Source organism: Fukomys damarensis, unplaced genomic scaffold, assembly GCF_012274545.1.
Source record: "Fukomys damarensis isolate Sample0158 unplaced genomic scaffold, DMR_v1.0_HiC HiC_scaffold_26, whole genome shotgun sequence".
NCBI lineage: Eukaryota > Metazoa > Chordata > Mammalia > Rodentia > Bathyergidae > Fukomys > Fukomys damarensis.
Window position 1 is genome coordinate 35,262,331 of NW_022900938.1, and position 26,986 is coordinate 35,289,316.

Sequence of the window (26,986 nt, forward strand, 5' to 3'; positions counted from 1 at the left end):
TTTTTTTTTTTTTTTTTTTTTTTTTTTTGGGTACCAGGGATCGAACTCAGGTCCTTGCGCTTGCAAGGCAGGCGGTGGAACCACTGAGCTAAATCCGCGGCCCAAGAGTAATGAATTTTGATAGTAAATTTTATTCTTGATTGAATTCCTTTGCATCAAAAATACCTCAATTCCATCTTGAAGCTTTTTAAAACTTATCTTTGACTCTGGACCAAGTAAGGCTGCCAAATCACACTTTTCATTAAATCTTTCTAGGTCTCACTATGTGAACTGAGAATAGTTACATATTTTTGTCAATCTGAGTATGTATCAGTTGACTTGACATCAGCAGCAGCAACCACATGTTAGTTTTTAAAAAGAAGACATGAGTGAGCCCGTGGTGGCGCACGCCTGTAATCCCAGCACTTGGGAGGCTGAGGCAGGAGGATCGCTGTGAATTTGAGACCAGCCTGGGCTACATGGTCAATTCCAGGTCAGTCTCAACTACCTAGTGAAACCTTGTCTCCAAAAAAAAAAGACGAGTTAATTTTTGCTATTAAAATTATAGGCTCATTATCTCTTAAGAGTAATGCAATAAAAATAAAGTATCTGTAAGGCAAGGCTAGAAGAGTCTCATAGCTATTGAAGCAATTCTTTATAAATTCCGAATTTCTCTTATTCCTCTCCACAAAGAGATTATTTCTAGCTTTTTCAGTTTCAATTACCAACTGACAAAGTGGAATAAATGCACCACAAACACAAGAAATTAACTAAAGCTCAAGTAAATATTTTCTTAGGTATTTGTTCCCATGCTAATAATTGAGTTGATGCTAAATGACATTTTCATCAAAGACCTATTTATAAACAGCAATAAGCAGCAGATGACAGGCTCTACCTACACACTGCCTAATTTCTAGCATGTTGAAGGGAGGGCTCTGGCTTACAGCAAACACTGCCATGAAGAGTGGAAAACAGTGATGACACTGTGAGGCCAGAAGATGAATGTGGAATTTGAGAACAAATGATAAGTTAGCTCTGGTGATTTTAAATAGTCACAAGTGACCAAAAGGTGCGTAACATGTAATTTGTCATTTTGCTAAGGTGTAACTTCAAAGTGCATTCCTGAGGCTTGGAGCTCACTCTGCCTGTGAGCAAGCGAGCCCTGCACCCCACCTACCCAGAACCTGGAGCTCCAGAGCTCAGGTCCAATTCAGCTGAGCCTGCAGTAACTTTTGTAGAGTGCTAAAACTTATTTTTAAATAACAAGTGTGAAAAGAAAAGCTGTTGCTAGTGCTGGAGAGAGTGAAGGGGTCAGAGAAAGGACCTTAGGAATAGAAGTGCTGGGTAAGATAGAGCAAAATACTGAATTCAGGTGCGGTTCATAGGAAAGGAAGAATCCACACAGGGAAACAAGAAAAAGTGGTTCATGGAACAGTTCAAGCTGAGTTAAAAAAAAAATGTTAAAAAAAAAAAAAAAAAGTTCACTGCTGGAGAGATGAAGTGCTAGTGCAAGTTAAAAGTGGGTTATTCATGGAGAGCATAGGTTGTGTACTGGGAGAAGGCCAGGGCTCAGAATTCCTTCTTTCCAGAGGTCTCTGTACTCAGCTGCGCTGGTTTTATGCCTCCTGTACTGCCCAGGTCTCTTCTTGGGTGTGGAAGATGATAGGCCATTAGAAGTCAAAAGGTTTTATTTTAAAACTATGAACTCCCAAATTATACATGCTTCTTACAAGAAACTCAAGGAATACAGACATAACAAAAACAACTTAAAAAAGCTTTAGGATTTATCTCCAGGAAGTGTGGAATATGAGTTAGAGAAAATTTACTGCAATCAGGTACAAGCTGGACTATGAATAGGGTGTGGAGAGACCTCCTTCCCTCTCTAGAGGGATGATTTGGCTCAAAGGAACAGTGTGCTAACAGCAGGTTAATCTAGGCACTAATTTAAAACAGCAGTCCTGCTTTCGTCACAAGTCACCACAGCAATTCCTTAAGGTAAATATTACTGTCCTTATTCTTTTGTCCCTTCTCTTTCTCACATGTGGTATTTTAATATTAGTTAAATCTAGAGTCACACAAATCCACATAAAGTCTGTCCCATTTCCCCTTCCTCTCGGGTTGCTGGCTATGAGGCTGCAGGAAGGTTGGTTACTTGTACGTATAAGCTGTTGCCTTTAGACTTCTCTCATTTCCTCTCACAGAGACCCTGAGACAACAGGCACTGTCAAGCCCCTTTAAGATATGGACTAAGGAGGAATTCCTTGCATACCTAGTCCAGATGCAAGAATTGAATTGAGCCCAGGGAGTGGGGATTTTACAGGATGCTCTGGGTTATGTGACCAGTGAGCAGCAGGTCCAGCTTCAATAAGCTCAGGTCTATAGAGTGTTTAATGTCATTTCTTTACTTCACACCGTTTGAAACACAGCAATCCCTAGACACAAGCAAGCTGTAGAGAGTGCAAAATTTATTACAGTGATAGTCATTCTTGGTTTTATGCATGTGCCTTCCATACCCTTGTATAAACTCAAGAGTGAAAGCCTCCTAAAATCCTATAATTTTGTGTCCTGCATTTCTTGCTTACCTCACTCTAATCCTGATCCTGCTGTGGTGAAAATGGCCCGAGGACCCTGGTTATGTCCTGGGTTGTGCATTTATACATATTGGAAGTGGAAAGACTATAAAGCATTCATTCATGTGCTTTCTTTTGAAATTTAGAACATGATAGTGTTGGTGAATTAGCAGATATCAGTGCAGAAATTGGAAAGGAAGAACTAAAAAAAGCTTTTTGTTGCTCAGGAAATAGATTTTTCTTGAGGAAGATACACACTCAAAACTATCAAACGGTATTATAATATAAACTGAAATTGCTAGCTTTTCTGGAAATTTACTTTCCCTGATCAAAGTTTAATTCATGAGCCTGCCTCCTGCTGAAAAAGAATGGTCATGAAGCACAGAACACAAATAGGCCAAGAAACTGGAGACTAAAGCTCAGCGGTAAATACTCTTAAGTGCCACATACTGATACATCCAAAGAAGTTTTGGTAAACACTGTGTTTGCTCCCTCTTGCAGCTTACCTTGTCACCAGAACATACCTATGAGCTCCTTGTTGCGTACATCTAGAGCCATATTCCTCAAGGCAGTTGCCACAGAAGAGACAACTCTATCGTTATCCATCCTCAGAAGTTCCACGAGGATGGGGAGCCCTTTTTCTTTTCGGACAGCTGCCCGGATGTATGCTGCAAACTAGTGAGCAAAATAAGGCAGTAAGTAATGTCACCCAGGGTTCCACTCTCAGAGGTTACTGCCATCTAAAAAGGATTTTCCAAAAGAGGAGCTAATAGATTAAATGTTTTCTTTCCAATTGGAGATTAAATTTGTGGTGCCAGTAAAGAGACAGTCTGGGAGATAGATAGGTTGGATGACTGATTTAAAAAGAAATCCCACAGCCTGAAAATCTCAAACCACCATCTGTCAGATATTTTTGTGCATAACAGAGAAGGCAGTGATTACTTTCTATCTCAGATACATAAACATGATTAAGGAAGGATCACATGATTTCTTTGCAGCTGGCCCCATGCCAGGTCCAGAGGCTATGAATAGGATGGCAGACAGTAACCCATCAGCACATGTTAAAGGAGAGCCTGTCTACACTTAGCCATTTATTTTTCTGCATTCCCTGCAACACTATTTAGTTTTCAGTAACTTGTCAAAGAAATTGCTTGGAAAAAAATCCCTCATCTCAGAAGAAAAGAAGCACTGAGCACCGTAATTCATACACACTAGTGAAAGTGTAAGTATATCTGTGTACAAAATGCATTCTCATTCAAGATCAGTTAGCTCTTGCTGCTGATTTATTTTTTAAAAATCCAGTCAAGAAATTCTTTTGTGACTATGAGGCAGCTCCATAAAGTGAGTCAGTTTGTGTACCATATGAACTGGAAATAACACTAAGTCATCAGTGATGCAACCAAAAAAAAAAATTAGAAAATGGGTCTTTAATCTTAGTTTGAGCTTGAAGCTTTAATTGAAGTTTTTACCAATGCAAAACAGCCTTAAAAATCAGGACACTTGAAAGATGTTGCTCATGAAGCATCTAATATTTTCCTGCTGTGGCCAGACAGGAGGACAAAGATCTACGAGCCCTTTGTATTATTTTGAAAGTTAAAATATGCAATTGACTGCCCAATCTCTTGAATACCAACAGAATAGATTCTTTTACTAATACAAATAAGAGGAAAAGATGCCTTTCAGAGACCTAATTAACATTCTTCATATGAAATGATACTCTTCCAAATCAAATGAAATCTACAAGGGGGAAAACAGAGTACATGACTTGCTATAGGGTAAAGTGCTTAAGGCAGCTTCATCAACGTCTGTCTAAAACCTGCAGAACAAACTCTTTCTGTCTCCTTTGGAGACTGATCAGCTCAGCTCAGCCCTGTCTTGCCCTGAGCACTGCTCCCAAAATAGCTTCTAACCTGATAATGTCTGTGGCCACGATTATCTTGTTTTTTTAGTGATGGTCCAATATTTTGACTCACAACTCCCTGTCCTGAAATCACTGAAGTGTAACACTATCATCTGATTTTCATCACTGAATGATCCCAGAAATGAAATTCTAAGGGGCTCAAATTATACATATTTTAATTGTTATCATCAAATGATCCTTTGATCAAAGAAGGTGGAAGTGAAAACTAGTCTAAAGCGTGAATATTTATAAATTTCTCTGTGCCAGAACTGTTCTCTGACCTCTGAATTTGTTATCTTCATCTGTACATTTACCTCATAGGTAGGTTATTAAGATTAACTCAATTTTACAGACGAGGGAAAGAGAGACACAGAGATCCTAGCCTCTAGTTTGTGAGGGGCCAAGATTCAGAGACAGCACTTAACTAAATTAGCACTTTAATTAGGAATAACAACAAAATAACCACATTGGCTTAGTTACCACTAGACCATAAATACTTGTATATATTCAAAATAGCAGCCACCTGCATAAAGCCAACCATAGGCCTATCAATGCTTTTCACTATTGTGGAAAATGCAGTGCCAAGAGTCTCATTTTGGGTGGTGGTAGAAGCCAAAAAACAGGCATTACAATAACTACTAAAATACACTTGCCAGGAAGTTTCTAAAGGTTGAAATTTCAGACAGGGACTGTCTAGGAAGTTGCTAGTTGACATTTAAACAGTTCTGGGAACTTGCTTATTATGGTCTCATTAGGAAACACCTTCAATTTTCAGACATACACGTATAAGGAAGCAGGACCTCGAGGCATCTGCATGCTGTGTGTCTGATAGGGGAGGAGAGGCCCCTCACCTTCCCACACCCTGCTGTCTGACCTCAGCTCTAACTCAGCCCTTCATTGTCTCTCATCAGGATGCTGCACTGGACCCTAAGGGGAATCTCAGCCTCTCCTTTGCATGGCTACAACAGTAATCCAACAGTATCTGTCTTTGTCACTCTTCTGCTTAAATCCTTTCAGTGCCCCTTGTCTGCAGATCAGGTCCCAGATCCAGAGGTTGGCCTTCAGGGCTAAGCACAACACCCACTCTGAACTGGACCACTCCCATCCCATCCGCTCTGTCCCAGTGACCAGGATGCAGTCCTGATCCATGCTGTTTTCACAGACCTTTGTCTGTTGCCCCTCTACCTGCACTGCTCCCTTTATACTCCTACCCAAGACTCTGCTGGCTTACTTTGACTCATTCTTAAAAACTTGATCTTGGCAGCCTTCCAAGCTCCTTGCTCCCCTTTTCTCCCCATTCTCTCTCCCATTACTGAGGGTCTGTTTTGCTCACTGGCTTCAGATTCTCCTGGTGAGAGACTATGTCCTATTCATCTTTGGATTCCCACAGCAACTGCTTGTCTTACTTTCCCCCTTCTCCCTTTCACAGCTGAATTCTAAGCATGCATGTCTCTTTCATCCTATACCCATCTGACTACAAGGACAGAAGGAAGTGTGGACAAGTAGAAAACATCTCACCTTCCAGTTGCCGGCAGAGAGGTTCTGGAGAGATCCAGCAGAGCCTTCCAAGGTGGCTGGGTTAGAGCTTTCTGCTAGAAGAGTCAGATATGGTTTTACCACCGATGGATGCCACAACATCTCAACCCCTTTGGGAGACTTTGACAGTCCTGGGATAGGGCCAACTCCATCCCACTGAAAGACAAGCAGCACACATTAAATGGGAACAAAATGAACGCGATCTCCAACACAATGAAACATTTTTGCTGAACTCAGCTATAGCTATGTAGAAATGTTTTTCTTGCCAAATATGTGCTTTTTCATTCCCAGAAAAATAAAACTTTCAGAGTTTCACATTAAATAAAATGCTAACTTGATCCTCTTGTGGAGTTCTTTTTTTCTTTTTCTTCTTTTTCCCCCAGCAGCTTGGCTCAGAGTCTTTGCTGGGAGACTCTTTTCCTAGTAAGTCATCCAATTCATTCAGTCCGAGCAGCCGAGCCTGTGGGACCTCCAGTTCCAGCCGATAGGACAGGTTCCTCAGGGTGCACACGCAGTTCTCCACTGTCTGAAACCCAACACAGCATATAATTGAAGATATCACACAAAGTGCTTTGGCACTGAACACTACTGATCCCAAATAAATGGGAAATATGAAAGAACTTTTTTACTTATGGGAACCTGAAACAATCCAAAGAAATAACTTTGACTCAAGAGTTTTGGTGGACACCCAACTGACTGGGTATAGAGCACTCTCAGTACAATGGAGGGTCTGATTTATGCTGAGTCAACTGTGAGGTTCTGTGCAGGGTTGTGGCCATGCCAACTGTACCCACGGTACCAGAACTTCACTCTGCCTGCCACGGCAAATCCTCAGCTTGACAACAGGTGCCACCACCTTCCTGCCTGGGCATCATCCTTACCTTCAAAAGTCCTGTCACCACCTCTGCCTCAGTTTCTCATCTCTCCCTTGTCTCTGAGAAATGTTCCGTGTTTCCTTTTTATTGATGTTTTACCTTCTGTATATGGTCTTTTGTGTCTCAAAGTCGGTGTTACATGTCCCTCTGGGAGGCCTGTTCAGAGCGTCTCAAATCAAGGTCAGCATCTGCCTACCTACTAAGCTCCCCTTTCCGACTTGTTACTCCTCTCAGTTTTATCTGCTGATCTTCTGATTGAGTGAGACTCAAATGAAAACATGGCTATTACCTTGAACTCCTCTCGAGTTTAGCACTCATCACTCTTTTCTCTCAGACTCCTCTGCATAACAAGGCCCACTCATGGCTTCTCCTAGTCCAGCGCACCCTGATACTGTGCTCCTTGGGACTCTGACACTTAGTCTTGCCTCCTTATTTCTTCCCCTGTTCCTTAGCTCCTGACGCAGATCCTGGTTGGTCACCCCAGCTGATAAATGATGAGCAGGAAAACAGGATGGGGAGGGAAGGAACACACTGACCAGCAGGACAGCAGCAGGTGCATCAAAAGGTGCTGGGGCGGAGGCCGTGGACTATACTAAAAGCAAGGGGCAGAGAGGTTGGGGGATTTGAGTGTCCAGACTGGGAATTTGAACTCAGGAGAAATAGCAACAAGGGCCGTCACATGGAAAATGAGCCTAGGAGAACCAGAGACGAAACTGGGACCCATGCTAGGTCATCTGTAGCACTAAGTCACTGTTTTTATGGTTTTAGAAACTATTAAATTGTCATGTTCCTTTCAACTTGTAATTTTGAGACTTGTTTTCTGAGGTGGAGTATAGCCGCAGGACCAAGGGCCGCTTTAAAATTTCAGAAAGAATCCATGGCATGCAAACAGTAGCATTACACAGCTGCTGTCACCGGCCACCGTACCCTCACGTGGCCAGGCAGGCACTGACCTTGCTGTCATAATCAGATGTATTCACACATGTGTGGATCACATACAGCAGCGAGTCCACCAGCCCCTCACAGGATCGCATTTGCTTCCGGGCTTCTTCCCCTGCAGAACTGAGGTTCCTAAGTAGGTGGAGACATGTGAGAGCTGCTGAGATGAACAACTTACTCATTAGCCACATTACCACAATAATGCTCTGACCTACTCATTAGCTACCTTAATGATCCTACTCAAGGTACAACAGACTGCACCCATTTGGATTTGGCCATAGGAAGCATGCTGGGGCTTGAATGAGGGCTCACAACAATGGCCAGCTCACCACCATCCGTACAAATAGAAGAGAACACAGGCGCCTGAACTTTAACTGTACTGCCGTAAGGGTATATCACTTTCTCACCCCCTAATGTTATTAGAGGCCTATCTTGCTCATACACAAGAAGCATAAAGTAATACCTCATGAGATTGCTGTAAGGAACAAATAGGTCGTGACATGCTCAGCCATTAGAAAACTACCTACCAGGTGTATTATTTGTGGTGGGTGGCTGTGTTCCTCCCTGTTAGTCCATGAAATGTTTCTTCAGTAAACAGAAGAAACTACAATTTCTTATACAAAAATGTCAAATTAAATATGGGTATTTTCTTGTGTTAAAACTTTTTTCAATTGCAAAAAACTTTGAAAGTTATTTGGGGTCTCATTCATATTATAAGTTTTTTTTGGACACAGGATCTCACCATGTAGTGAGACTGACCTGGAACTCACTATGTAGCTTAGGCTGGTCTCGAACTCACAGCAATCCTCCTGCCTCAGCCTCCTGAGTGCTGGGATTACAGGCGTGTGCCACCATGCCCGCCATATTATAATTTTTGATGTTAATTTGTTTTTAAAAGTTGATACCAAATTATAAGGATGTTTCATGTCCCATTAACAAGAGTCCTAGGGGAACTCTGGAGTTACGCAGGTTGGAATCTGTAAAACTTGAACTAGACAGCAGGTATCTGAAATGAGTTCTGACTTGTTTTTCTGAGGCCCGAAAGACAGTACTACTTGTGGTCCCTCTGCTGTTACTGTGTCTCACCTCCCTACCGTCCCCTGCAGTGTCATGGGACCTGGCACCCCTCGCATTAGCTGTAGCTCACTGCCTTCCTTCTCAGCCTCTCCCACCACGTGTGTCTGCAGGAGTGCATGGGTTTTACTCTGGTCTCCTCCACCTTCACCTTTTACTCCTCTAGGTGTTCCCTTCTGCTCCACGGCTTTAAATCAACCAATGACCCATGACCACCAAATGCTGATCTTTAGCCTGGACTGCGCCAGAACTCCAGACTTTCCTATCCACTGCTTTCATGACTTTACTGTATGGATAGCTGACTTGACTTCTCAAAATGGTCATGGTCCAACTACATGGCCCCAACTACTCGCCTGCCTTCAACTTTTGCTATCCTCTCTTCACCTTAGCAGCACTTTCATGCTTCTAGTCAACCCAGCCCTAGGTGTAGGTGTTACCACCCTTCCTCTGTATTCCTCATCCTTTATATTCAATCGATTGCAAGTCTTGTCAGCTCTTCCTCAACAAAATAATTCAAATCTGCCCCTCTCTGTGGTAGACTAAGCTGCTAGCCTGTCCTAAGTAAAAACCAAACAGCCTCCATGTTGACCCGCTGATCACCCCACCACCACAGTTGTGTCGTTACCCATGACAACGGGTTTGCGCAGACAAGTGACCTGATCCGTTACATAGTAACATTGTGTTATACTATTGTTACATTCTCCTCCCAAAGTTTATGGTTAACTATTTCCTCTTACAATTTTGCGGTTTTTGCCTTTATAAACTGCCTGTATCTGCAAATAAATGAGACCTTGACAACTCTTTGCTTGGTCTCCTTCTTTCCGTGCCCCTCGTCTCATTTCCAGGTACTTTCCCTTTCTCGAGCTCTGCCAATTACTGACCCCGCGGGCCGGGGCACCTCTCTCTGACCCCCATCCAGCGGGCTCTCTTCACTGCAACATGCTGAGCTTTCTGTGTCCACTTCTACCCATGCTCAGTCTTTCACATCACTTGTTCTCTGCTCACTAGGCTACGGCCAGGTTCACTGCTGCCCCGGAGCCTTTACACTAACCACTCTCTTGGCCTGGAACATGTGTCCTCCTGACACCTGACCCTCAAGTGGCTCCTGTGGTACTTCAGACGTAGGCTTAATTTCACCGCACTGACAGCAAAGTAACCATCCAATAACCTTTACATACCTCATCCTCTTGAAGTTTTATGCCTATTATCTTCCTTTTCCTTTGCCTGCCTTTCTCATTAGAACATAGTTCTATCACAGCAGGGAGCTCATCTGTGTGGTTCTTCACTGGCTTCACATGGAAAGCATTCACTAAGTGCTACTGCCTGAAGCCACTTGGGAGCCCAAGGGTGCAACCTGCCCTGTGCTCTCACGGAGGCTTGGGGCCTGGAAGACAGGGACTATACCCCCTGGATCCTACTGTGGGAGAAGATGAGCTGCTGCTCCCTGCCCCAGGTGACTGGCTGGCCACGTGACCCATCTCGGATGTGTGCATTTGGGTTAGGAGGAGTGGGCCTGTTGTCCACGATCCTCTCCACGTCTTTCTGCACACAAGGGAGCTGGCAACTGCCTCTCCCATTGCTGGGTGGGTGGGAAGCAGCAGCAGAGGTCCTCGCATTGCCTCAAGCTCTCCGTCCCCGGAATGCTCAAACACCTTCATCTGATGTATTAAACCACTCGGTGGCACCGCACCCAACACTTCAAAATGGACCACGGACTCCTCACAACCCTGAGATGGTACTGCCATCTCTAAAGAGGAGAATGAGGTTCAGAGTGGGACTGGAAGCCAGGCTGTCTGAGGCCAGAGTCCACTCTCTTCGTCACCACACTACTCTGCCCCAAGTATCCAGGGTACTGCTATGGTGGGAAGACGGACAAAAGTGGACTGAGGCATGTTCATGGCAAATAATGAGCCTCACTGTGTACAACTGAGAGAGGCTTACAGAGTTTAAATGTTACAGGTAATGACTAAAGTACTGGTATTTGGATTTACTTTCACTTATTTATGAAACTCAAAGCCAATGGTTGCTGAAGTTACACAACTCTTTATACACTTTTAAAAGGAAAAATAATTGACTCACATTTTGAATTTAAGCAAAAATGAAAGCATACCAAACAGTATCATAAAACAGATGTTAAAGTGGAAAATGGAAATTTCTGCAATAATCTCAGAATGAAATGGCCTTCCTGAATAATTCCTAGAAGACTCATTTATAAGTTTTTTTAAGGTCACAAGTTTGTGCTCATGTTTTTCTTGCAGGATAATAAAGTCCAGTGGCCTAAACTGAAACCAAACTTGAAACTCAGAGGTTACTAAAAGAAACACTTTCTAGCTGGTCGTGGTGGTGCACACCTGTAATCCCAGCACTAGGGAGGCTGAGGCAGGAGGATCACTGGGAGTTCGAGACCAGCCTGGGCTACACAGTGAGAGTTCCAGATCATTCTGAACTACATAGTGAGACCCTGTCTCAAAAAACAAAAAAACAAAACAAAACAAAACAAAAAGCACTTTCTATAGTCAATTTACCTTTGACACATCATTTAATCACAGAATTAATTACATATAAAATCACAGAAAGAAGAAATACTGAATTTACCTCAGGCAGCCTGTCGTGTTGCGCAGAACTAGTGAAGTCTGAAATTTAATTTTATGATCATCATCAAAAGAAGAGTTATTCCACCCAGAATGTGGGACGATCACAGTGTTTGTTAAGGTTGAGAGAGCATCTCGAATGATTGTCATCTTTACGGCATCACATGAGGATAAATTCCAAAGAACTCCTAAAAAAATTGAATTTCAAAATCAGATCGTCAGCTTTAGATCCTGCACTTTCAGAAAAAAATAAACATACTGGCCCTAATAGACACAAACTCACTCTGTCCCAGACCTAATCTATGGCTCATATTTGCAATCAGCCTGGGATGTACCTTTAATAAGGACCGAGTGAATATACGTGATTGTATTACAAAGTCTTGGGCTTATTTTGAGGTTTTAGAGCCTCAGTATCTATCAGGCTGGATAACTCGTTTTAACAAAGTAGATTAGATTTGCAGAGGGAGGGAAGCAATACAAATAACAGTCAAAATGTATCTGTGAGTTTTATAAAACTATTCAATGCTTTGCTTCTTATATTCAATGGCTGTGTGGCAAATCACTTTGGGAATTAAGTAGGACCTTAAAAACTTTTCTTGGAAGACTGTCTTGTTTCTTTTTGTCAAATTTCACTGTTACTTTTACTTCTAGGAAGCTCAAGCTTAAATATGCAACTTTGGTAACTTTACTAGCATGCAAAGCTGTTATAAGGTTTAAACATTTCTATCTCCATGTTAAGAGATTTAGGAGTATAAGCTACTGTCATTTTAAGTGAATCACCCATGTTGTAGCTCACATCACAATTTTGAAGACAGGAGACTTTAAATGTAGATTAGAGTTTATTTAAATTGTTAAGCAAATTAGAGGGTCTTCATTTTTATGTCAACTATGAGATGGGTTAAATTGTTATAGCATATGCAGTTTCAAATAATTGTTCATTCAGAAATTAGAGAAAGTTGGAGATTGACATCTACCCTAATGCTATCTTCACATTGGTGTGTTTTCCTGAGTGAGAAGAAAGAGGTAGAGAAGCGATGGTGTAGATGCTTTTCTGAACACTAAAGCCTCTCAGAGTTCCACAGTCCTGACGTATCCTTGGCAAGCTGCTCAACTGCCTTTACTGTGCCTTCACAACTATCAACACAAATACACCACAGCCCTGTGGAGAGGAAGGAGCTGGAAAATCTGCCAACATCCATGGAAGTGTGACAGGCTTGCCAACACGACTGATCAAGAGCACTGGCTGGAGATGAGACTTGTAAATGGCAGTTCCAGAGTAATGTGAGCCACAGCACCAACCTGGAAACTGCCTGCTCAGCCCTCTATAGGCATGTTGTAAAGAAGGATCTAAAAAAGGGCAGCCAGCAGCTTTTGCCTTTGCAGACAAAGGAAAGGTGAAAGCAAATGGCTAGAATTGAAGCGAGTAAAACATCCTGATTATACAGAGATGACCAGTCCTCCCACCCGCACCCCATCTACCCACATTCAGCAGAGGCAGTGGTCAGCAAGAAGGGCCAATGCCTGGGCTCAGCTCTGGCCCTGGGTTCTCCTCTGCACATGTGTCCACCCCTTTCCTCTTTCACTTAGCTTTGATTTCTGACCTTGCTAATTTGGTTTCCCTATTATCCCCTGCCCTAGGACTTTGCCCCTTCTCTCTCTTACTCCACCACCACAGCCTGTCAGGACCTCAGTCTTTGCAGTGGCCTATATAGTTAGACCTAGACTGCGCTCTCTTAAAGTGGAGTGGGCACTGGATGGGTGTGGAATTTAGTTCAGAATCAGGACAAGTAAAGACATCATGATGAGAAACAATTCTTCATTGTTCTGTCCTGGCCAAATAACAGGAAAAGAGAGGACAAGAGAGGGTCAAGACATAGAAGGATGGGTGATAGATGCTATCACAAATGTGGCTTCAACGTTTTCTTGTAATGAGGTCAAGCACACTCAACCCAGGATACCAGTGGGGACTGCCATGTGGCATCAGCCAGCCACAGTGGCACCATGCAGCCCATAAGCCACGGATAAGGAAAGTATCATTTCCTAACCTCCCCTGCTGACAATTTTGTAATATGATTCCCAATGCCACTGGTGCAATTTTTCTTTCTTTCAAAGCCTTTCAAACTCCTCACTTCACAAAATTCAGTTCATGGGAGTGGGGAGCTTCCTTTCAATAAACTACTTTCTGCTTCGCAGAATAAATACATTCCAGTAAAGTTAACTGCAAGGAAAGGTTTATGAAAAGTAAAGCCTATCATATAAGAGGTTATAAATATAAGATTAGATAATAATTGCTTTTGAGTATCCATAAGGGATTGATTCCAAGTTTCCTTATAGATACTAAAATGTGCAGATACTGCAGTCCCTTACATAAAATGGCATGTGCAGTATTTGCATATAACCTATAGACACTCTCCTATATGTCGACTCTAGATCACTTGTAATACCCAATACAATGTAGACACTCTACTCGTTATGCCATCTTTTTAATTTGTGTTTTTGCTTTTGTATTGCATTTCCTGTCTGTTTTCCTAAATATATTTTGATGTGCATCTGGGAGACTCTGTGGATGCAGAATCTAGACTTCTGACTACCTATCTTTATAAAAAATTAAACCTGTGCTACAAACTTCAGGTTAAATCATGACTAGCAAGAGGGGAGGTGTGTCAGCATCTTGAACCCTGTGGCTGATGTTGAGAATCTCTCTCACAGCTGACAGGAAAACCTGTTATTTGTTGTTTTTGCCTCTGAGCCTGGGTACTTCTAAGATCTACTTTTGGCAGAGGATATTTCCCACTCTTTGGGATTGTGCTAGAATTCTGCTTTTTCTTTTTCTTCCTTTTCTCAGGCATTCAGAATGGCCAGTAGAATTTTACATCAATCTATAGTTTACTATTAGCTATTGTATTTACTTGGGATCCGACATAGTGCAAAAATTCATAAATCAATGTAAACAAAGGTCTTACCATTTTTTGTGGGTTTATTTTCTATAAAGTACTTGTGTACTTCACATATGATATTTTAGAGTCTAGGTGTCCCAGAAGAATCAACTTTTCCATTTGATTATAGTCTTGAAATTCTAAATGTTTATTTTTTTAAAAGGATGACATACTTATATTTCTGAATTTTAATTTAGATTTCATTAAGTATAATGAGGAGCTTATGATTATGATCCATCCTTTTATATTTTACATATATAAGCAAGTGACACAGTAGTTGCTCAAATATATCTGTTGGTGGATTTACTTTATAGTCTGTATTTTGATTTTAGATTTTTCTTTTATTTTCTGCCTATTAGATTTAGCTTATAGGTACTACCTACCTCCCCTTTGTGCCTTTTCTTAAAAAACTGACTATTCACACCAGGTTAGGGATAGATGAGAGGAAGGAAAAAGGAAGGGGAAATAAAAAGGATCAAGATTCTGTGTGTATGTACCAATTCCACATGACAAATATATTCATTATATATTGCAAACAATATACCCCTTACAAAAGTCTGTAACTGTGGGGAGAGGGTCGGAGCAATATCTTGCATCTTTAAAAGAATCTGTCAGCACATTATTACTATCTCACATGCTGAGACCACTATTGTTATGGGGACAGGAGGCACCAAGAATTAAGAGTTAAGACTCTTTTTGGAGCCAGATCCTCATCCCTGAGACTGCAAAACAGAAAGAAGCAGTGTTGCCAAATTATAAAATATGAAATTGTTTTAAAAATGTAACCGTTCAGTAAACAAGCTGGGTAGGCTGTCTTTTGGTTAACTGAGATGACTTATTGATCATAAAACCAGTCTAACTTTGAAATTACAGCTTTCATTTCTGCAATTAAAAAAAAGTCCATTATTCTTCAGCAGAAAATAGGAAAGGTTCTATTATGCCTAAGTATGTGGCATTCAAGGAACCCACAAAAAGGCAGCTTTGTCATTCTGTACTATGAATATTATCCCTCTAATCCTGCACTTTACATGTAACACAAAGAGCTACAACATTTGGTGTAGGTTTAACCAGCCACTTCTAACATCAAAGTAAGTCTTAAGACATTGGTTTTTCTTTCATACTTTCAATCTAAAAAATAAGGTTTTGTAAAGCCAAAGCAACTAGTTCTGATCAACAAATACTGGATGAAAAAGGTTCAATTAAACTTAAAAGCCTTAGATATGGAATGATTAATTTGGCTTTTCTACTCTAAGTAAAAAGCACTATGAGACCAGCTAATAATAACTGCATGCGCTTCCCTCACTAAAGTAGTAATAAAACTGGGTTCTCACCACTTTGTCTAGGGCTCCATTTAATGGGTCAAGAAGAATCTTGCTAGGGCCATAAAAGTAAGGAATGGAAAATAGACCTACTCCCAGATGTAGCAAGATTGCTGAGAAAATGGAGAGCTGTGAGATTAGCATTCTCCAACAACATGCTGAACCTCTCCCCAGCTCTGACATCCTAATGCAAAATTTGCTTCAAAAAAATTTAGCATCATACTGTATTACCTCCTGATTCTCAAAGAAAGGAGTTAAAAAAAACTACATGTTTAGCAAGCTTGAGGGTTTATTTAAAGTAAGTAACTGCTTGTTGTGAGGACTATGAATATACATTTACTAATTAAGAAAATATTAGGAAACCTCATGGATATTATTGTGAAAAACACTGCTTATTCTCTACCAGGAGAAAAAGCACACATGATTATGAGTAACCAATAAGCACGATGAAATACTGCCATAAGAGATGAAGCTTGCTTTTCCCACAAAGAATAAAAAAGTAATAACTAAATTGCCATTTCATGTAAATCCGATGCTGCAGAATTTTGAAAGAGATCATGTTTAAAACTAGCTTTAATGCTATCCTAATGGGCAACTGATAATTTTATAGTCAAATTAGAAGCTGATTTTATGATTAACTAAAATAATAGCAACTATTTAAAAAGGGGCATTTTAAAAAATCAACCAAACAACAAAGTGCAATTTCTCTGGTAGGTTAAATACATAACAGCCTATAAGTTTTTTCCCCCTTATATAAAAGATAATCTGCAATCATTCATTTTAATATACCATTTAGGTCATGCACTTTTACCTATTTATAAAAAACAGCATTAAAAAAACAAAACAAAACAGAAACAAACTTGTGTAGATAGTGCCAAAAGAAAAAAAAATTCATAAGTAACACTATGCTTTAAATATCCCCAGCCACGCCCTTGGATTCATGAGCCACACCCATTCTCAGTGTCTGTCCTTGGTGTTCTGTTTCAGTCTGATCTTTTACAAGATGTCTGCAAGGTAAGTAAAACTACCCCAGCTTCAAAGGAGTGAAGAATATTAAAGAAGGTAACAGATGATGAGGACAAAGCAAGTGTCCTGAAAAGTTAGTCAATGGAACTAACTCTAGCTCTCTGGGGGGCAGAACACTGCCAGGGAAGGACGTTGATCCCTTTCTGGCAATTCTGCAACACTGAGCTTGGTGTTAGTGTCTGTCATGCACACCTATCTTGTGAGCATTCTTGAAAAAGAGATAGAAACATTAGATTAATAGTAAGATTAAAAAGTAGTACAATTTGGGGGCTGGGGATTTAGCTCAGTGGTTCTGCTGCCTGCTTTGCATGCTCAAGGACCCGAGTTCGATCCCCGGTACCAAAAAAAAGAGAAAGTCATGTTCCTCGAAAAAGTAGTACAATTTTATAACACGAGGGCTATAGAATGCATGCCTATAATCTGTTGATGACAAGGTCCTCTGATCTGAGAGTCCCTGCCTACTTTTAGCATGTACCTCCAGTATTATTTCCTACATGTTTCCCCCTGAAACACTCAGGAGGTAGCAAAAATAAAAAATCCTTATTTCTTCTCTTTGTAGTTATCTCTAATGCTCTCCCCTAACCACCAGTGGGGCTTTTTCTCTGTGGCTTTGTCTTCAGAAGAGAGTAAATTCAAGATGCTATGGTGACTGCATCCTGTCACAATATGGCCACCTGCAGTTCCCTGCCAGTCTTAAATCTATATAAGCATACCTTTTAATTCCTGTTGTCTCCACCAAAGCACAGTACAGATTGAACATTTATAATCTGAAAGACCTAAATGCTCCAAAATCTGTAAAGCCTATGCAAATAATCCAAAATCTAGAAAACTCTTAAAATGTGAAATACATCCATCCCCAATCATTTCACATAAATAACACTCGACCTGTACAGACAGACACGTAGTAACCAGTATGGTAGCCATCAGCCAAACATGGCTCCTGAATACTTGAAATACGGCTAGTCCAACTGAGCTGCATAACATACATGCTAGATTATAAACATCCCTTTTCATATTGATTAGAAATTGACATGATACATGATACTTTCAAACTATTGGGTCAAATGAAGTACATTATAGAGTACCTTACACTGTTTTGTTTCCTTTCTTAACTTGGTTACTAGGAAATCTGGAATTACATGTGCAGCTCACATTATACTTCTGTTGGGCAGCACTGGTAGAAACATTTTTTTGATGCCAGTTTCTCAGATAGATACATAGGTGAAGCATCTGTTCTTAGGAGGTCTTAAAACAAAGATACAACATAAAGAAGTTGTGACCAAGACTAGGAAAAGCATTAAGCACAGCACAAATATTCCATGTGCCAGGTACTCCATACCTCCTCAAAAAAGACAAAGCAGCAGGCACTGCTTATCGTTGAGGAAACTAGTAATTTGATAGAGGTGATTTGGCTGAAGCCATAGAGCTGGACAAATCCCACATTCACACGACATGGACACTGTGCTGTCTCTCCCTGTGCAGTTTTCCAAGTATGAGAGCTTCTGCTTGGTAGGATTGGAGACCACCACATTTGAGCTGCCATGAGAAGGCAAGGAAGAAGTAGGTGTGGGTGGGGCAGCTCTTAGGGCATTCTGTAGCCTTAGGGAGGAATAGGAGTGGAGGGGCTTGAGGATGGAGCTGTCCTGCAAGGACACAGTAATAGCAGACTGGAACTGGCAAGTGGGTAGGTTTGAAATGCTGGCATAGGTTTTACCTCAGGGATGATGAGGCCACCAGACGGGGATGGGGGAGCAGAGACTATGTTCCAGCCAGTGGTGAAGGACTGAGGTGAGGGGAAGACCCCAGCAGAAGGGGGAGTGCTTGTGGTGAGAATTTAGAGAGCCATATGTGGGCCGAGGATGGTATTAAAAAGGAATGAGTAGCTTGCATACATTTGAAAATATTGTGCTGTTAACAGAAAAAGGCAAACTGCAGGAGTAGCAGAGAGCAATGTTATTAAAGATGTCTGCCATTTGTGGCTTCAGGGTAATAGCTCCACCTTCCTACCAGGACTGTGATGCTGTGAACAAATTCTAAACTGAAATGGGACTGAAAGGACAGGAAAGCAATTATTACGAGAGGGACAAAAGTGCTGTCTTCAATTACAGAAAAATGCCTCTCTGGATAAATTCTGAGGAAAATAAGTCATGGCACGGAAGGTCTCTGAAGTTTGCCTGGTGGGCCTGAGCTGCTGAACCTGCAGTGCCACTCCTGGCCTACAGGCACTGGGTGTCTTCTTCCTGCTTTGTAGGCCTTCTGGCTGCATCCCCTGGGCAGTGGGGAATGCTCCTGAGCCAGCCAGAATGGCAACACCTTCTCCCCTCACTCAGTGTTCTGTGGGATTTCCTGTCAGTCACCAAAGAACTCCCTCAGGCCCAGCTGCGGTGCTGAGGGCGTCGGTGTCTCAGATTTGCCGCAGCAACAGGGAGCAGGTGCTCTGGGATCTGGGCGAAGGTGCTTCCTAGGACGGAGCTGTGGGAACTAAAGATGGGGGCTGGAGCAGCAGCTGCACCTGGTGGGGCCCCCACCTACACAAACAACTTGGAGGGGTTGCTCCTGCTGTTCAAATTACTCTCCAGACGAAGGATATGGGTGATAGATCTTAGCATCTTTAGAGAATACAACTAGCCCTTGTTTCTGTGACTTTTGAGGGCACAAAGGTGGATCACAGAACTTTTGAAAAGAGGTACCATTTTCAGAATCATATTTGCATTTCAACACATTCTCTTTTATTCTAGGCAATTTCATCACTTCTTGGGTATGGTGAGAGGATTAATGACACAATGTAGTTATACAATCTTGTGTTCCCTGGAAAAGCGTTTCTATAGAAAATAAATAAGCCTACAAATACTGGCTGAGGATTGTTCATAAGGACGGTTCCTTCTGTTAGGAGTCAGTAAAAGGGAACAGGTTACATAAAAAGAAATTGGTGAACTGTGGTGAGGTGCCAGTGGCAGAGCAAGCAGGGATGCCGCCACCCTCGTTATTCTGCAAGGTAGTGGCTACAAAAAAATCACGGTCATTTACATCATCAGATAGATGGGACCAAGAGACAGAGGAAATGATGGAGGGGAAGAGGATGTAAAAAGAATTAAGATGTGCTGTGTACATATACCAACTCCCCACAATGAATGCAATCATTATGCATTACAAACATATACTAATAAAAATATTTAAAAACAAATCAAATAAATAAAGAGATTTACCCAGAAAGTCACTGAGTTCATGTATTCCGTAGCTGACTTTCATGACCCCCACTCATGCGTAACTGCACTTAAAATCTTCAACCCAGTTGTCTGCTGCCAGCAGAAGCTCCAAGACAAAAGTCCCTTAAGTCATCAGACAGATGCCAAAAGTACAAAGCACTTGAGGGACCTGGCTTGGGATCTTGGACATGTTCAGTTCAGGTTTTCTTCATGTTCTCCTAGTTTCCTTGCATCACAGGCTCTCTGGTCTACACAGAGAGTATGTGCATTCACAGGTCTCTCTGGCTGAGAAATTCCAGTCTGATTGATGACCCTGCTGCCTAAATTCTCTAAGAGAACTGAGCATCTCCCCTCTTGACCACTTCATTTTGCCTGGCATTTAGAAACCTATGCTCAAAATATAATCGTATTCCACTTACAAGGTTGCATCTTTTCATACTGAAATCGAATTTCAGTACATCAAAGCTTTATATGATTATGTCTCATCACTAGTTTGATGTGACTGTACTGGTAGTGAAGGCCAAGGATATTTCTCTATAATGCTGAGTACAATTCAGAGAGTTAAGGATATTATATGGTATTTTATTTTCCCTTTTAGGTGGCAATTTCAAAGAACCAGGGAAATGACATTTGTGAACAGTTATTTGGATCCTATATTTGCTCCTGTTCAGCTCTCCTCAGTGGCCTGGCAATGGTCCAGAGCAGGGAAGGAGGAAGTTGAGCCTGTGTGTCTGGAGGCCTCCTAGAGATTCATCCACTCAGGGTGCCTGGACCTCAGTTTCTCATTTGGAATACGGAAAGAGTGGATATAATTTGGGAGTTTATTATGGTCCTTTGCAGCTCAAAGGTCACTATGAATTAAGAATTGGCCCACTTATAATAAACTGTTTTTGGCTTATTACCAATTAAACTTAAAAAATTAGTCATTTTATTTCTTATTCCTAATTTTTATGGTTCACAATTCCAGTAGATGGAGGGAGAGGGGGAGAGAAAAAGAGAGGTAGGGAAGGAAGGGAAGGAGGGAGGGGAGGAGAGAGAAAGGGAGGGAGAGGGAAAGGAAGGGAAGGGGATGGATATGATTCTGTTATTGTTTTATAAAATTGGGCCAAGAGATTTTGTTTGGGAAATGAGAGGGGATGCTGTTAGATTTCTGAAAGGAACCCATGCAGCTCCCAATAGCTCTAGGGGTCTACAAAAGTAAGATAGGAAGTAATAAACAAACCATCAACTCTTCTCTAGACCAGAGCAGAAATGACTGATTAGAAAGCATATTAAGCAGGCTAATGGGACAGGTTTAGTAAAATGTTTCATCATTTAACAGCAAGCAGTAGCTCAAAAGGCTGAAATTTATGTCCACTAAGCTCTTCTTTCTACTACATAAGCCCAATTCTTGCCAGAAAGTCCTATGTCTGCTAAACCTTTGCCTGGTTCTACTTTTACTTCATGTGCAGATATCATTTTCATATTAATGTATCACCTAATTAGAAATATGGAGCTAATGAATAGGAAAGGCATCTGTCCAATTTCATGTTCTGCACAGTATCTAGAATCTATTGTGGACATCCATACATTTCAAAATAAACAGTGTAGAAATATTTTCAATAATGATATGCACGAACAATCGCTTGTTAAATCGGAAGGAATATGAATATAGGAGTTCTGTGAATAAAGTCTTTTTGGTATTTAACACCAGTGTTAATAGGAAGGAATACAAGTGTGGTAGCTGTGGGCCATCTGGTGTATTAAAAAGCAGGCCTCCAGATTCTGTGCAGGATCTTTCATTTCTATAGTTTTAAAAGATGGTGCTTTCAGGGTATTCAATAACAAGAAGCTCATTAGTTTCTACCTTAGAAATACTATTTAATAATTTTGAACAAATGAGTTCAATATATCTTTTCTAGTGACAGGATGTTTCCATTTCCATTCCATACTTTGTGGCCTATAAGACATGCATGTTCAAGAAAACTGGGGAATAATCATCCTTCCTGAAGCTTTCAACTTTAAACAAAATAGCAAAAAGCCCCTGGAGAAAAATAACAATAATATTACCCAGAGCACTCGCATGTATCAGAAATTTCTAAAATAAATGCTCATTAGTTTCAAACTGGAAGATGTTCAAAACAATGAAAAAAAATGCAAGAATCATGTTAACACACTGGAGAACTATTTTAATTAACCATGACAGCCACACTGTCTTGGGAAAATACACTTGGCAAAAGGTATTTTTTCTCCCTTGAAAATAAAGATGTGGCCAAAACTACATGCCCTTGGCAATTATTATACTTAAAACAAAGGCAAGGCATCTTTTAAAAAAGAACACTAAAACTTCTTCACTGAGGTACAGAAAAAAATTGCCAAAATGAAATGAGAAAAAGAAGACTTTGGATTAATAACTGGGTTGAATGACTTAATATTAAGAATAACAATATTAAGGATAACACCTAGTTTTAAGGTTACAGCCAAATCTTCAAACTATGAAACACTCTGAATATGGTAATTCAGCATATTTAAGTATTTAATGACCTGTAGTCGATTCACTTTTCTCTGAAGAACTTCCTGTTGGGCAAGGTTGTGCGGGGTTATGCTATTTGTGGATGACACTGGCAGAATACTGCAATCTGGAAAGCTGATATTCTGTTTTCTAAGGGGTTTTATAGGGCATGGGAAGCTTACGTGGACTCCTGGGTGATTTGGTCACACAGCATGGTGCTGGCCAAGTTTGGGAGAGACGTGCTTTACTGATGGCAGCTCAGGCTAGGGGATACTTTATTCATTAGGAAGAGTCTGGGTGGCTGGAAAGAGGGCTGAACTAGACATGTTGGGGGCCATTGAAAGGAAAAATGAGCTCCCAAAGGACTGTCCTCCTTGCCTTCTCAAATCGTAACAAATGTCTTATTATTTTCTGGACAACCCTGCTGCTTAGCCTTTTCCTCACGAATTAATGAGTTCAGTTTCAGAAGGTTCAAATACATGATGAGTGCTCGTGTGGAATCTGTGCAGGGGATTCAGGCATTAAATAGCTTACTGGAAAAAATGAATTTTGTGGTCTGCTTAAACCTTGTGATTCTACATTTTAACTTATGAGTATTAGACTTGGGGAAGTATAGTGGAAGAAGGGCTCAAGGGTTTTCTGAAGTTTTCCATGCTTTAAAACATGTCAGGGGTCATTGTTATTAAAATATTACTGAACTCAGTGAAAGCTGGCACTACTAAATTTTAGGATGGAGAAATGTGAATAAATAATCTGTTGCCTTCATAAGTCTTGGGCTATTATTTTATGTATACATACACACAACACACACAGAAGCAACTGTGTCTGATTTGTGTAGGGGTTTATAGTTTCATATCAACTATACAGAGATGACATAGAAATCAAACTCAGGCCAACAACATTTTGGAATTGAAAACACTTCTGAAGTCCTCTGGTCCAACTCCTTTACATATAGCAGCTGAGTGACATTTTACACACTGACCACTCCTTTTCCAATGTTTTGAAAAGAATGTCTCATAAACAACTGGCCCATATATCAAAATAAATTACTGGAGGTTAATTATATAGTTATAAAGCATCTCTTTCATTTCCTTTACTCTGTGAAGTATAGTCAAATAAGTGCTTCTTAACGCTACCAGGAGATATTTTCCAAAGAGAAGTAGCAAGAGGTTGCTTGTAGTCTGACCCTGCAAGTGATACCATCTATTGGTGGAATAAATATTTTTCAATTGGAAACACTCATGTATCCTCTCTTCAAGACCAGGATCCATGTCCTAAGACATCTTATGTCCTCAGTGATCAGTAGTGGGCTCACAGTGATGAAATATGGAGGGAAGCATTTAAATCAGTGCTCAAATGCAGGGTGTGCCCAGGTAAAATAGTAAGGAATCCTTCCTAGTTCAGTCTAGCTCTATTTCAAGTTAATGTGATTTATATTTAAATGACAGAGAGAGAGGAAAAAAAAAAAGATTGCCAAACTGTCACAAACGTTTCTTCCTGTTTATCCCTAAATTTTACAAATTCCTTGAAATCATTTTAGGAACCATACAAGAGGTTCTAAAAAAGAAAAAAAACTGAAACAAAAAATCCAGAAAAATCTTATTTCTACTGTGAGAAATTATGACAGAAGAAAGGAAAAAAGCTTCACATTAGGCATGTAAAGACCAAGCCATAAAATAGGCTAATTAATCAAGAGAGCCAAATGTGAGTGAAACATGCTTCTGAGGTCAGGCCATCCCTGGGTGCACATTGCTAGCCTGGGAGGTCTACATGCACCACTCTGCAGGCTTGTGGGCCATACTGTGTTACTGTGGATGGTAACTTGGATACTGGCAGTAAATTCAAAGTGACAGGAAAAGAAACATCAAAGAAAGAAACAAAATACTCATACTGCAAATATCATCCCTTCCATTTTTTTTGGCATAAATGCAGGAACTTTGTTGACTTCTAGAATGGACATTATTATTTTTTCCTTAATTCCATTTAGCTTGTTTAATTTTCATTTTATATACATACACACATGAATGTGTAAATTACTTTTTTTGGTGTGAGAAGAAAAAGGTGTTTACCTTTTAAAAAGAGAATATTTACTAATAAGAATGTTAAGGTGTATTCAAAATACATAAAGCAGTCCATTCCAAAGTTTAAGATTACAGGTAAAGTATACTTTTAGTACATAGTGTTACTTTTTTAGAGTGTAGGAGTGGAGTGCAGGAGATATTAATGTTGAATTCTGAACATTTATATCTTATGAGAAATTAGTTCCTTTTAGATGTTAGAGGAAGGATGGTTTGCTACATTCCCAAGTGCTACTGAATTATAGCTGACAAAACTTACAACTCTTGATTCATAATGCAAGCCAGTGGGGAATGGAATTAGTTTAGAAAAAAATGTTAAAAATTGAAATTAAATATCTCAAGCATATAAAACAGCACAGCAAATGTGAAACAAATGTCCAGGCACCCACCATCTTAGCTTTGCCAAAATTAACATTTTGTCTTATTTGTTTCGAATTTCTCTAGAGGAATAGAGCTGGAATACATGATCCAGATCCATTTTCTTCTCTCTCCCCTCTCAGAGGTAACCAATTTCCTCAATGTTATTATCATTCTAATTATAAATTTTAACTTTACTGATGTGTGTAGATCCAAAAATAAGTCATCATATTTACATACATATTTAAAAACTTTATACAAACCATACCATGCTGCAGTTACTATTTTGCAAATGCTTCTCAGGATTTATCTGTGTTGCTTTATATAGCTCTGATGAGCTTATTTTACCTTTGCACGTGGTTTAACTGTGTGCAATTTATTTAATCATTGTCCTGCCAATAAGTGCTTCGTATTTGCCCTGAGATCTCTATTATAAGCAAGGTTGTCTTTAATTTATCTCCCTGCAGAGTTATTACTCCATCTCATCTCCAAGCACTCTGAAACACAGCTGTTCCCACAGCAATGTCCACCCTCCCAAAACAAAGCATCACTGGCTCCTCCTGTTTCTCCCTCGCCACATCATACTCTGGTGCCCAGACCACGGGCTCTCTCTCCGCCCCCTGTTCCTCTTTTCCTCCTTGTAATGTTTCTAGCTGGTACTACTAGACTGGTGACTTCACAGGCCTCCTAGATACCAGGCTGTGCCCTTCACACCAATCCTCTACTGTGCTGCCTACTGGCAGAATGCATTTCAAAGCACAAACTGGCCATGCCATGCCCTGGTGTCCTTATCAGCTGGGGCACAGTTATGTGCAGAGTAAAGTTCCTAAACTAAGTCTTCTCTCACTAGCTTTGCTTTCTTTTCTTAACTTTTATGACACAGCAGTCCCCTCCTGATGGTAGAAGGAGGAGCTAAAGCCCATGCTAGTTCTCAACCTCTGCTGTGACTACAAATGTCGCTTCTTTTTATTAGAGTGCCTCCTCTTCCCTTTTTAGGTCAACTTAGGTTTCATATCATCCAGAGAACTTTCCTACCCATCCCAACACTACCTTTACTGAGTCACAGCATTTGCCACATTTCCCTGACATCCACAGAACCATCTGAAATCCATCTGTACTCCTCCCTAGGCCGAGTGCTACTTGAGGTCAGACACTGGGTTTTGTTCACCTTTAGAGTCCTGGGGCCTAGAAAATGACTGTGAATATAAACAGGCACTCAGACACTGGCTGAACTGAAGTGGAAGGTGGCCAATCCATTAAGTATGTTTTATTTTCACAATAAAGGAGAGCCAGTCTATTTAAAACAAGTAGATTTACTATGGAATACAAAATAAAAATTGATGTATTCAGCCCTCCATAAAGAAGACATCCGTTAGCTGGTACTTATACATTAATAAGTACAATAACCAATTCCACAGAGATGACTCTGTAGCACTGCAAATGCTTTCTGAATCATTAAATTATATACAGCCTTCCTCAAAGCTGTAGGCATTCATATTCATCCCCCCCCACCCCCATGACCTGGCCTTAGAGCCTCCCAGCCCCTTCACAATGTCCCTGTACAATGGCATGGTCTCAAGTGTTTTCAACATTTCCTCTAGGACAAGGTCACATTTCATACTCACCTGTAACGAGCTCCCTTACTTCTGCATCAATAGATTTTCTCAATAGCCGCAACAAGGCCGGTATCCCACCAACATTCTTCATTGCTATTTTATTTTCATCTGTAGACTTGCCAAAAACAAGGTTTCGAAGGGCACCACAAGCATTCTTCTGAACTTCCAAAACTCTGTGGTCCAAAAGATCAACCAGATGCTTGATGCCCCCTAGCCTATACACCTAGAATGAAAAAGATTAGGCACCAGGCCTAAGTGATATGTGATATCTCTAATCAAACAAGTCTGTTATGGAGAGATCAAACGAAGTGGAGAACTCCAGATCACTTTAGGTTACCTTTAATTCTAAATAAAACAGCTTTTATAAATTCTAAGGACACTTTCCAAAAGATGCTATTTTCCTGGGTTCATGGCTTAAAAAGAGATGGGAATGGGCTGAGGGTTTAGTTCAGTGGTTCCACCGCCTGCCCCATAAGCACAAGGCCAAGTTCCA

At 40.7% G+C, this 26,986-nt stretch overlaps 1 protein-coding gene across 9 annotated transcripts in view; it reads right to left on the bottom strand.

Moving 5' to 3' along the window:
* Nucleotides 1–26,986, bottom strand: part of Pkp4 (plakophilin 4) — a 223,946-nt gene that overhangs the window by 9,548 nt on the left and 187,412 nt on the right. For all 9 annotated transcript variants that reach the window (XM_033756275.1, XM_033756274.1, XM_019204972.2 and 6 more), the window contains 6 exons: nucleotides 26,503–26,716; nucleotides 11,469–11,652; nucleotides 7,814–7,931; nucleotides 6,320–6,511; nucleotides 5,968–6,141; nucleotides 3,074–3,224 (listed from right to left, as the gene is read on the bottom strand). In XM_033756275.1, the coding sequence (XP_033612166.1) occupies nucleotides 3,074–3,224; nucleotides 5,968–6,141; nucleotides 6,320–6,511; nucleotides 7,814–7,931; nucleotides 11,469–11,652; nucleotides 26,503–26,716 (1,033 nt within the window). The remainder of the gene's footprint in view (nucleotides 1–3,073; nucleotides 3,225–5,967; nucleotides 6,142–6,319; nucleotides 6,512–7,813; nucleotides 7,932–11,468; nucleotides 11,653–26,502; nucleotides 26,717–26,986) is intronic.